The sequence below is a fragment of the Ochlerotatus camptorhynchus genome, unplaced genomic scaffold (assembly GCF_037179485.1).
Source record: "Ochlerotatus camptorhynchus isolate MF236.1 unplaced genomic scaffold, CSIRO-AGI_Acam_v1.1 ptg000026l, whole genome shotgun sequence".
Taxonomy (NCBI): Eukaryota; Metazoa; Arthropoda; class Insecta; order Diptera; family Culicidae; genus Ochlerotatus; species Ochlerotatus camptorhynchus.
In genome coordinates, this window is record NW_027040518.1 from 128,459 (window position 1) to 140,872 (window position 12,414).

Genomic DNA, 12,414 nt, shown 5'->3' on the forward strand with positions numbered 1-12,414 from the left:
GCTTTGACGATAAGATTCTATATTGATGTCAATACATCGGTATTGACAATATTTAATTTTTTGACATCATCAATATTAGTGTATGCTTGGGAAGTTCCAGCACCGACAAATCGACATGAATGACCATAGCTAAATCAATAAAATTTCTGACCAAAGCACACTACTGACATCTGGCTCCGTGTTCGCGGAAAATATATAGCTAAGCCATGAACCTGCATGCAAAAGTTATGAATTGGTTCATGTCTGATCTATTCTGGACAAATTATTTTTATCTAGATCAAAAAATCCGGGCATAAGTCAGAATTAAGTGTCATGTCGGTTTGTCGATGGTTCCAGGTCCACAATACATACATACACTAGATGGGCAGTTCTTTCCTTAATGGCACTGGTTTACTATATTTAAATGGCAATGCTTTATTGGTACAACCAGTCATTGTTCAGTAAACATCTTCCACATGTTCGCAGTCGTTGATAACGGAACATCATCAGAATCGAACATTTCGAAACATGTCAAGTGATCAATTGTTGTACATTCTCATCTACTCTACCGTCGTTACCCTAGTCGTTGCCTTATCCTATATTTTTCTCTTTGAAATCGTCGATCTGTTTCATCACGAAGGTCGTCAACATATCCGCCTTTTGAACTGCTTGTTCGTTCGTTATGAATTGCATGTCCTGTAGCGATCTTGAAGTTCCGGTGAAATTGTTGGGATAAGAGACCTTGAGAGATAAATTTGAAATTGTTACATCCAGTTGATCAGATCCGTCTTCAATCTTACCTTATGCCTAGCAATCGACCGTAGGACCAAAATCAGAATGTAGAAACAGAAGTACAAGGTAAAGTACAGCGGGACGTACCACAGCGTTCGACTGAGGTAGAAGTAGCTGTAGGCTTTGACTCGAGCGGTTCCATATTCCAGTGGCGGTGGTGGTAGAGGAGCCAGATTTGTTGTCGGCGACGTATCGTCACGGTCGTAGTCGAAGTCTTGGTCGTGATCGACAGCAGGTATCACTGGAATGGTTCCGGTAGGTGGAGCTGGAGAAGGTGATGGGGGAGGTGGAGGGGATGAGGGTGGATTTGCTTTGGAGTCGTTGAATGAGGTAGCTGAAAGAATGTAAAGTGAAAGTAGTTCGGTGTTACAGTTTTCAAAAATCAGACGAAATTTTGCTGTAATTTGCGTTGTTGTTTAAGGGCAATTTACTATTGCTGTATATTCTTTTTCTTCCTTTTTCGTGTGATTCTTGGCTGTCCGTTCCAACTGGAACTTTATTTATTAGAAATGTGATAAATGTTTTGAGTGTACAACTTTGTCTCAGACGTCATTTCGATTGGCGCATGCTATGGATTCTTGAAAAATATCGAATACGCCATTAAAAAAAAAAGGGCGTTGTAAATTGCCCCTAGTGAAAAATTATGCGAAGTTTCATTGAATTCGGAGAGGCAAACATAAAATCGTTTCGTCTGTTGGCGTGGAACTGCTCTACACACTTAGATTTTTTCGCCGAGATGGGCACCACCGAGCAGCTCGGCATTTTATTTTGCTGGATCTCAGTGAAAAACTTGCCGAGATTCAGCTAACAAACGGGAATTTTGCCGAGATCTCAGCTAACAAACATATTTTTTGCTGAATTTCCAGCAAAATAAAATGCCGAGCTGCTCGGTGGTGCCCATCTCGGCAAAAAAATCTAAGTGTGTAATGTGTTAAACTCGTTCTGAAGACATTGATGGATCATGTTCTGTTGAGTACGTGTCTTAAAACTAGAGGCGTCCTGAAATGAGCCAAACTAAAGCGATATTTGAAATACATGATAATTTGAAATCATGATCAATGGTGGTCATATTGAGTATACAGGCCTAAAAGGTTGGTTAAAAGCTGGGTACTGCGGATTGGCTTGTCAACTAAAGTCTGTTTCACTTATAATCCGGACCCTTTATTTATTCTATAGCAGTGGTCGGATTTGGAATGTTTTGACAGCGATTTGTTTTGAAAGTACACGTGTTTCAGCGGTGAAAGTTTCGTCTCGATACGTACAGTATTAACCACAAACGAAGTGACAGACGGAGCGGCTCGAAAACTTTGGTGACTAACCTGCTATTGCAATTTTTCAGTGTACCACATGGCAACACCACTACTACTGGATTGTACCACATGGCAACACTACTACTAGATTGAACTAGCATTTTCACCAAATGTACTAGAATGTTTTGGTACTATCTCTTTCACTCTACTCAAAACTGAAATGCATTAAAAAATGACAAAATGATACGCACTCTTTGCACACTGTCAAAGAATCATTGTACACAAAATCAACTTTGTTCAAATCAAAACAAAAAAACTAACCCATCCGGTGGATGATGGCACAAGCTTCCAAGAAAATCCTATTACAGTGAACCACATTATTTAAATGGATTTCTTCGCCAGTTAGTCGTCTGTCACTTCGTTTGTGGTATTAACAAAGTCGTACTAGATGGAAGACGAGAAAAGAAAACTGATCGACGTAGAAAACCCGACGTGGTTGAAAACTGCCGTTTCTACCATGGGAAATGTACTCAAGCGGTTCCTTGATCACAAGAGTGTGGCTCACAAGGTTCAAAGCAAACGTCGTGCTGGAGCTTTGGATCGGCTGCTGATCTGGAAGGTGTTGAGGTCGATCAATAGAAACCAACAAACTTAGATTTTTGCCGGGATGGGCACTACCGAGCTGCTCGGCATTTCATTTGGCTGCATCTCAGTGAAAAACTTGCCGAGATTCAGCAAAATTTATGTTTGTTAGCTGAGATCTCGGAAAAATCCCCATTTGTTAGCTGAATCTCGGCAAATTTTTTTCACTGAGATACAGCAAAATAAAATGGCGAGCTGCTCGATAGTGCCCAGACTTTAGAAGCCAAACAGCCAGAAGTTAGCAATGTACTTACTCTTCTTATTCATCGTCAAGTATTGTCATCTCATAGAAATTAATTACGTTCAAGCTACTAAAATTTGAGTTAAAAAATTGTTCACAAGCAAATGTAAATTACCTAAACCTGATTAACCCAACATTAGGTAGCCCCACTCTAGTTAGATTTGTGCGTGTAATTCGTTGTGACGTTTGTTTCACCATCCATTGAGTTCTCTACCACCGTTTGTATTAGTGAGCAGTTTCACTAATACATGCGTTTTGCTGGTTGAAAATAGAAAACAAACCGCTGTCAAGTCAAACACTTTGACATCTGATTTCGTCGTTGAAAATAATAAACAAATCGATTTTACACGGCTACACTAGCAACGTTGTATCACAAACGAAGTGACAGACGGAGCGGCTCGAAAACTTTGGTGACTAACCTGCTATTGCAATTTTTCAGTGTACCACATGGCAACACCACTACTACTGGATTGTACCACATAGCAACACTACCACAAACGAAGTGACAGACGACTTACTGGCGAAGAAATCCATTTAAATAATGTGGTTCACTGTAATAGAATTTTCTTGGAAGCTTGTGCCATCATCCACCAGATGGGTTAGTTTTTTTGTTTTGATTTGAACAAAGTTGATTTTGTGTACAATGATTCTTTGACAGTGTGCAAAGAGTGCGTATCATTTTGTCATTTTTTTATGCATTTCAGTTTTGAGTAGAGTGAAAGAGATAGAACCAAAATAGTCTAGTACATTTGGTGAAAATGCTAGTGCAATCCAATAGTAGTGTTGCCATGTGGTACAATCCAGTAGTAGTGGTGTTGCCATGTGGTACACTGAAAAAATGCAATAGAAGGTTAGTCACCAAAGTTTTCGAGCCGCTCCGTCTGTCACTTCGTTTGTGACACTACTAATGGATTGTAGCACATGGCAACACTAAATGTACTAGAATGTTTTGGTTATATCTCTTTCACTCTACTCTAAACTGAAATGCATAAAAAAATGACAAAATGATACACTCTTTGCACACTGTCAAAGATCATATTGCACACAAAATCAACTATGTTCAAATCAAAACATAATACATGATGGCAAAAGCTTTTAAGAAAATTCTATTACAGCGAACCACATTATTTTAATTGATTTCTTCGCCAGTTAGTCGTCTGTCACTTCGTTTGTGATTGTATTAGCATTGAGGTAACTCTAAGACTAGTAGGTCCCGAAGAAACGTGCTCAACTTTTTGGCTCAGCTCTGGTACTATCTTCGGTCCCAAGCTAATCGATACACCCCTCGAAACATAAGGAAAATCCACGAACCCCTCATTTTATCTGTCAAACTTTCATAGCGAATCAAAACAAACATAGTGTAGTACTAGAATTACGACTAGAATGGGGTACGTTAATCGATTTGCTTATGACCAATAGGCTAGTCAAGGAGTAAGCCAATTTTGAATCGTTAGTTTCGACCGGTTGGTATTAGTGAGATCTTGCGGCGAGAAGTCAATGGATCACCATCAGAATCAGGGGCGGGATGTGCTGTCAAATCGGCCTACTGAACATCCATCAATGAGATGTAAATATGTAAGACACAGTGAATTTGTCATCTCCCGCTGTAGAAACGTTTGAGGAGTGTGACGTCAAACTCCGTCATCCATTTAATCCACAAACGAAGTGACAGACGACTAACTGGCGAAGAAATCCATTAAAATAATGTGGTTCACTGTAATAGAATTTTCTTGGAAGCTTGTGCCATCATCCACCAGATGGGTTAGTTTTTTTTGTTTTGATTTGAACAAAGTTGATTTTGTGTACAATGATTCTTTGACAGTGTGCAAAGAGTGTATCATTTTGTCATTTTTTATGCATTTCAGTTTTGAGTAGAGTGAAAGAGATAGAACCAAAACATTCTAATACATTTGGTGAAAATGCTAGTACAATCCAGCAGTTGTGTTGCCATGTGGTACAATCCAGTAGTAGTGGTGTTGCCATGTGGTACACTGAAAAATTGAAATAGCAGGTTAGTCACCAAAGTTTTCGAGCCGCTCCGTCTGTCACTTCGTTTGTGATACTGGGCCTCCCCTTTTTACGCTCATTGAATTTCCATACGTGAATTTGGTTCCAAACATCAACAAACCATCGTTGGTTATTGAAGAATCAAAGTGACAATTAATCATGTTTTGTTGTTTTTGACATCATCCACATCCAGAGGGCCAGTCACTTCGAATGTATGGGAATGGTAGGAAACCATTTGGAAATGCATGAGAATTTTCAGTTTTTATCCATTATCGTCATAATGGGCAGTTTTAGATGCACAAAAATTGCACGAGTACATTACTATGGTGATAAGGTAAACACTCGTTTATTTGTTTCCTTCTGTGAAAGCATGTTTAGTTACAAATCGTGGATTTTCTGATATTCTCCATACTGCAAAAATGATTTTCCTACCACTGAAGGGGCGACATCTCTCGGATCTTCAGTATAGCTACTACTCAAATCATATAATTAATTGACTCACAGATGGCGAGAGGGTGAAATGACGTTTTGATATCTGTCAAATTGCATAATTTTTTTAGTACATCATCATTTTTGTAATTGCGGATCTAAAAACTGGGTGTCGCATGACAAGTTTTGGCTTTGCTTTCATTCGCCAATGGTTTTGTTGTCGTTTGGAACCAGTTATGCGTAAAGCTCTACAGTAAAAGCACAGACAAACAGACATAGCACATTGAATAATTCTCACTGTAAAACATCGTCGCTAAAACATTACCGCCATTTGTTGAGCACACTGTGGTGGGTAGTACGCTGAAAAGATGGCGGTAGTGTGTAAACGTCAAAAGCAAGGGAATTGACTATGCGCGCCACAGGTGGCGGTACGACCAACTACGATACTTTTAAATTGTCCGTTAAATGCTTGTTCGATGAACAACTTGCGAGTGTTATGTCTGTTTGTCTGTGGTAAAAGTATGAACGTCTGTGAAAAGTTGAACAGTTTTTTTTTCAGTTTTTTGGTGACAGTTGTCCATACTTTAACTAGAGGGCTTTAGTTATGCGAGATAGGCGACTATTGTTCGTATTTGACAGTCACCTCCCCCCAGATCAGAATTGGCGAATCAAAGCAAAGCCAAAACTGGTCATACACGCTAACTTGAAAGTACTCATTAATGAGTAAAAAAAGACCCATTTTGAAGAAAAGTGGCTTAACTCATTAATGATTAAACAATTTTACCCATTAATGAGTATCTGTTACCTGTCAATCGTCACTTTGATTCTTCAATAGATATATTAAATTTGGATAAAATTTTGGATTTTATCTTGTTCGTATCCAGCTTTCCATGCTCGGTGATGGCGGCCTGTTTGTATGAATAAATGTATCCTTCACTGTGCTTTTTGAAACTAACTGGAGGGCGTATGTTGTTCCATTTTCTTCTGTTCCTGGGAGAGGGAAAGGGAGGGGTCAAAATTCGAACATCCAGATAGTGTCAAAAAGCACAGGGAAGGATACACTTATTCATAAGCTGGATACAAGTTATCATTCGGCGATCCTGTCAAAAGGATATTTTTGTTAAACGAATGATTCACCAATTTCATCGACCCTTTAAATCTATCTTTTTGAATCTAAAATCAACAATGACGACTTTCGGCTTTATGCAAACTGTCAACAACTCTGCTGTATGGATGTTATGCAATAATAATGATCTGTTATGCCGGATTAATTACGCTGTTTTAGAGTATAATATACAGACTTCCGGTTTTCTAAAGTCCAATTGGGTGATTTTTGGTTTTTGAAAAACTGATAAATTCTCATCAATATGGGTATTTTCAAAACAGAAACTAAGAGTATTAGCATAGAGGTAATTGATGAATTTACGTGATGGTCGACCAGCAAATGGAAATTATGTGAAAAATTATAATGACGCTTTGCTACCTGTCAAATCGTATGGAATATTTTTTAGTAAATCATCAGTATTATAGTTGCAAATCTGAAAACTAGGTATTGCATGGCCAATTTACCTTTGCTTAAATTCATCAATTCTAAAGCCTGGTACGCAGCTGAAAAGAAAACGGAAAATACATTTTTGGGGAATATTTCCAAAAGTAAATTTGACAGCTATAAAGAGGTGTCTTTTGCTGAAATTTGAGATCATAGCAAGGTGTCGTCAAATTTTAAAAAACAATTGGGTTCTTTAAGCGTATTGAGGTAAATGCATAATCGTAATCTGCATTAAAAATAGAACCCAAACCCAAAATTTCATCAATTTTGGTACACTGGAACTATTTTAAATAAGCACGATTACATTTGCAAAAATCACCTTATTAGCGCCCATCGGTTTCACTTTGTATGGGAGCGAGCTGTCAGTTTGTTAGTTTAGCGTCAAACAGTGAAGTTATTATTTTGCTTCAAATCTTGATTTAAAAATCGAGATGAAAGTGTGTGGATTCGAAAAAAATATCGCTGTGCTCAGAAAACGAAGCTCTTTCAGATGATGTATGAAAAACGATACATTTTTCAAAACTAAAGAACCCAATTATCAGTTTTTATGTTGTTAAAATACTACAATAGATCAAATTACTGGTCGCAGTAGTTTTATGTCCCGAACAGAGAAAAAAAAATGTTGTTAAAATGCATCCAAAACATCATTTTTACAATAAACGTTAAAATTACCTTACGAATGAATGATGAAGCATCTGAATTTTCAATGATTTACTGGTTGATTTGTGTCAGCTTGTGTTGTCTAAAATCGTACTTAAATCATTCATGTTTGGGATGATAATCATTTGAATTGCTTTGAACCCATTTGGCTATGAATCGGATGACGATCCAAAACCATCTGATCATAATAATAGAGCTTGGTTGAGACAATAATCGTTCGATCATAAGAGGATGTTTTCGTTCAGTGTGGAGGTTTGAAAAGCAGACTTTTTTTTCAGAATTCCATGCGCCAACTGTTGGAAATAGTGTAGTAATCCAAAGAGCACAACTAGAGTGGCTCCACATATCGATTTAGCTCCAGCAAGGTTAATCGATTTCAAATCACGTTCTGGTTATTCTCCCAAAATTTCAGCTCATTTGGATGCGAACTCATTCTACGCTGGCCCTTTGAAGTTTATATGGGATTTACTATGGGCAAAGTGAACTTTTTGTTCTCATCGATCTAGCCTTTTTGATGTAATTCTTCTGACATGCTCCATATACTGCTCAGTAGGCAACATTGGTGTGCTTGGCACGAAGAATAGGGCAAAACATCCAAGCTAGTATGTCATAAGTGCAAGATGCAGTGTTGCCCTGAAAGCAGTCGATTAATCATATTAACTTATTACCTTGAAGCAAATATATTATATTAACAATATGATCTACTCTTTCGCTTAGTTGGCGAACCGAATTTTTAGCGATGAAAGCGCCTCTGTGGTCAAAAGGGCTACCACTGTATTTATTTATCTTCCCAAGGGGTAAACCAATTGAAAATTTCCATAATATTTAAAATGTATGTATTTTCGCATATTATTTTATTTGACACGTTGGACAAATTTTCATGTTATATACGAAATGTAATTAATGAAAATAATTTGATTTTTATTTTTGTAATAAGTGCTATAATAAGTGCCCCTCGATGTAATTATATGATTGTTGCTGACCTTCTTCAATGCTAGATGGTGCGTGAAGCAATATGTTTCGGGGCGCCATTGCAATGTTTGGAAAAGGCATAAATGGATCATATTGTAAATATAATTTATTTGCTTGAAGTCTAATCAAAAGTAGCCTTGAGCAAAGTTGTAGCTGATAAAATTACCGTTTAAAATCCGCACACATTCAAATTGCTCTAACTTCTGAACCGTTGGGTAATATTGATTGAAATTTTGCGTAGACATAGTTTAATGTGTATTGTTTACACTCCGTGATTTGATTTTATCAGGTGCGCAAAAGTCTTCAAAATGGCAACGAAAGAACAGTGCGTGCGCGAAAAAGTGTTGCACGAGTACTTTGAGAATAAGGATCTGTCGCATCGTGCCATCGGAAAAAAAAAGTTGGGAATCGCGAATTCCACGGTGTCTAGTATCATAAAACGGTGCGAAATACGTCTGACTGTTGATCGGAAGCGAAGATCCGAAAAAAAAAGCCATCAGGTCAACGAGAACGATCACAAACGCGTGCTTGGGGCCTTTAAACGGAAACCGAACTCCACAGCTCGAGATGTGGCTAAAAAGTTGCATGTGAGCAAGACTTTTGTGCAGCATACCAAAACTCGAGCTGGACTATTTACGTTAAAGGTTCAGAAGTCCCCAAACCATGACGAGAAACGCAGAAGTTAACGAAACCACACTGCTGCGTAATGGATGACGACACATATGTGAAGGCGGACTTCAACCAGATTCCAGGAAACCTGTATGTGACTGCCAAGGATAAGTGTGAAGTTCCCGAGAACCTCTGAATACAGAAGATGTCGATGTTCGCCAAGAAGTTCTTAATTTGGCAAGCGATTTGTACTTGCGGAAAGCGGAGTACACCTTTGGACAGGACAGGTGTATTTGTAAAAGTGTCTCCAAAAGCGGTTTCTTCCTCTCCTGAAGGCTGACGACGGTCGTCGTCGTCGGAGGACGTGCTACAGTGGTATAAGGCGAATGATGTCGATTTCGTGCCGAAAGATCTGAACCCCCCAAACACTCTGGAACTGCGCCCAATAGAAAAATACTGGGCCATTATGAAGGAGCACCTTCTAAAACGACCTAAAGTGGTGAAGAATGTAGGAGAAATGGAAAAAGCATGTCGTACAGAACCTTATGGCTGGGGTTAAGGCCAAGGTTCACGCATCCGGATATTAAGGTGAAATAAATTAAATGAATGATGTCAACACTATTATGTCAATTGGTTCTTTTTACTCCCTGAAAATTTGGTGACAATCGGATAAAAACTCGAATTTTGAAAATGAATTTTGTGTGTGCGGATTTTAAATGGTACATCCTTTATGAGCAGATAGTAAGCTTTTCCGTAAATTATTATCGTGAAGTGTTATGACGTTGAGAACAAAAAGTGAACTTTTCCCATAGTAATTCCCATATAAACTTCAAAGGGCCAGTGCAGTAAGAGTTCGCATTAAAATAAACTCAAATTTTGGGAGAATGATCAGAATCAGATCAGAATGATGAGAATCAATTGAACACATTAAGAAGAGAACATTTTGATGTTACTTTTACAAAATCCATGTTTGAAGTAATCGGGAGACTAAATCAGTGAACGTGTGTGATAATTGGAGAATATAAAAAGAATAAGCAGACATGTTATACTGAAGGTAAGTGGAACTTTAACACGTTCTTTCGCTGCCATCTGTCCCTAGCAGGCATGGAAAATCATTTGCATTCATTTCATACATTCATTTACATTCATTTGCCTCTAACTATTTTCATCAACAACATAGAGCTTTTGTAGGTTTTATTATTAACTACAACTTTTGCTCATAACTCAAATCTGTATCTCTTATGCATCACGAAGTAGAGCGGGCAGAACTTGTTACTGTTTTTCAGTGAATGTAAAATAGATTCACTGAAAAACAGTAGTGGCTTCTGTTCGCTTTGGTTCGTCATGCATCAGAGATACGGATTTGATTTGTTATCAAAAGTTGTAGTTAATAACAAAAAATACAAAAGCTATATACATCATTTTGCGGAATGCTGTTGAAGAAAAAAGTTAGAGGCAAATGAATGTAAATTAATGCACGAAATGAATGCAAATGATTTTCCATGCCTGGTCCCTAGTAACGTTTTTTTTCAGAAAAAAAAAACTTCTTTGTTCTACTCGTGCTTAGAGTTCCCTTCAAACACTTAATTAAGATGCATCTGTTGATTATAGTAATTTTAGGACACTATTCACGGAATCCATTTTCCATACAATAAAATACTACTTCGCAATTTCGCGGACACACATCTGGCGATCTACAAAGTTCATAATGACTCTATATGACTGCTGCAGAGAAGCAAGCATTTCATTTAGTTTTCACTTCTGTATGACTTCTGTATGGCGAGATCAGTGCCAGTGAAAACGCGAATTGGAGGGATTCCATGAACCTTCACCTTACATACTCATTCTTATTTCAAGCTCCATGGTCAACAACATTGAAATGTGTTGAACAATTTTGATAAACTTTTCACCAGTAACTCGTCAAAGTAAAATTTATGTTTAGTTAATCTATTAATGAACAATGCTTACCATTATGTTGCTGGTACTGATATCCTTTTCGATTTTCCTGTTTATCTTTTAGTGTGTTGTAAATGCTTTCATCATTTGCTTCTCCTATGGTGGATTGGTCCGAGGCCACAGCTGAAACATTCGCTATAAATTTATCTGTTAAATGTTCAACACCTTGATCTAAACATTATAATCTCACCAACTTTCAACGGTTTCGGAGGACCCACTGGACTGTAGCTAGGATAATCGATGTATTTTGTGCTATACGAATCATGGGATCTGCTGGTTCCCAAATTTATAGGCTTCGTGAGCATTCCATCGAAAATATTTCCAAAGCCCCCATTATTCATCGCCCGGCCAGTTCCCGCACTGGAATGATATCCACATGTTAGGAATATAAATAACCTTTGCAATCCACCTCATAGTTAATTAACCTTTCATCAGAACTATTCCTCAATGCAACATTTCTTTGCCTGGAAACGTTGCCGTATGCGCTGATCTCTATTACTCCGGCGTCTGCATGACTCACCAGCAGCACACCCAGAAAGAATCCATTTAAAGCTAATTTCACTTTCATTCTAGCCCTCTTCGTCACTTTTGACCAATGGAAAATTTCAACGCTCATAGTTCACTTTTCACTTCCAAATTGTACTACAACTCATTGTCTTTCACTGTGCTATCGGCCCGGTCGAAAGGTCAAACCCCTCGGAACTAGGTAATGCGTCCGTTTAGTGTGTCACCTTAAAATTCAATGATCGATTATGGTCGGGATGCTGCACAAGAAGAACCGTTCGCTCGACGTAGACACTGGCTATTATCTGGGTGATCTAGATAGAGGGAGAAATTTCATTTTCACTTCGCCAGAAAGGTGCTAACTATCGCCGCACATAGCACCGTGTCACAGTGATCCGAAACCGAGAAAACGTGATCGGTATTGATTGGAGTGGTGAAGCTCGATTTTGAGTATGTGGTGATGTTGGCAATTTTCTTCTTGGAATGCAAAGCTCTTTATATTCTCCGACCACTACCTTTTTGATGAGGTATTCCGTTAAAAGTGAAATGATGAATCTGTCCTTCTGAAGTGAGATTTTTGCAAACATACCAGAATTACAGGGTTGCTTCCACTCACTTGCTGTAAACCAATGTTTTTCGGAATTATGAAATCATTAGATGATGTAATGATATGTTGTACTTGTAAGTATCAAGAAGAGTGTGTAAAGTATGTGCTTGACTCATAAAACTTGTCAATTTCGCTTTCAAAGCGTCACAATCAGCGATCTTATGATTCGCGAGCGTTCACTCAGAGTGAGCGCTCACGAATCGTTAAATCGCTGATT

General features: G+C 38.2%; 1 protein-coding gene across 2 annotated transcripts; it reads right to left on the reverse strand.

The window, feature by feature from the left end:
* Positions 1-437: 437 nt before the first annotated feature.
* Positions 438-11,731, reverse strand: LOC135708152 (uncharacterized). 2 transcript variants are annotated; one of them, XM_065230157.1, is made up of 5 exons: positions 11,512-11,731; positions 11,277-11,446; positions 11,099-11,209; positions 780-1,105; positions 438-720 (listed from the first exon to the last, which is right to left on the reverse strand). In XM_065230157.1, exons 1-5 carry the CDS (start codon positions 11,700-11,702, stop codon positions 571-573), a joined length of 948 nt encoding a protein of 315 aa, XP_065086229.1. In that variant the 5' UTR covers positions 11,703-11,731; the 3' UTR covers positions 438-570. The 2 variants fall into 2 exon arrangements, with proteins under 2 accessions (XP_065086229.1, XP_065086221.1); XM_065230149.1 differs by having other exon boundaries at positions 11,099-11,221.
* Positions 11,732-12,414: the final 683 nt, after the last annotated feature.

What these genes read in the sequence shown, in the direction of transcription:
- LOC135708152 (XM_065230149.1), bottom strand. Translation starts at nt 11,702, where the DNA reads ATGAGCGTTGAAATTTTCCATTGGTCAAAAGTGACGAAGAGGGCTAGA. An exon ending in TCAGTACCAGCAACATAATG is followed by an intron (nt 1,106 to 11,098) that starts GTAAGCATTGTT and finishes ACATTCTTTCAG; the next exon opens with CTACCTCATTCAACGACTCC. An exon ending in GGTCGATTGCTAGGCATAAG is followed by an intron (nt 721 to 779) that starts GTAAGATTGAAG and finishes TTATCTCTCAAG; the next exon opens with GTCTCTTATCCCAACAATTT.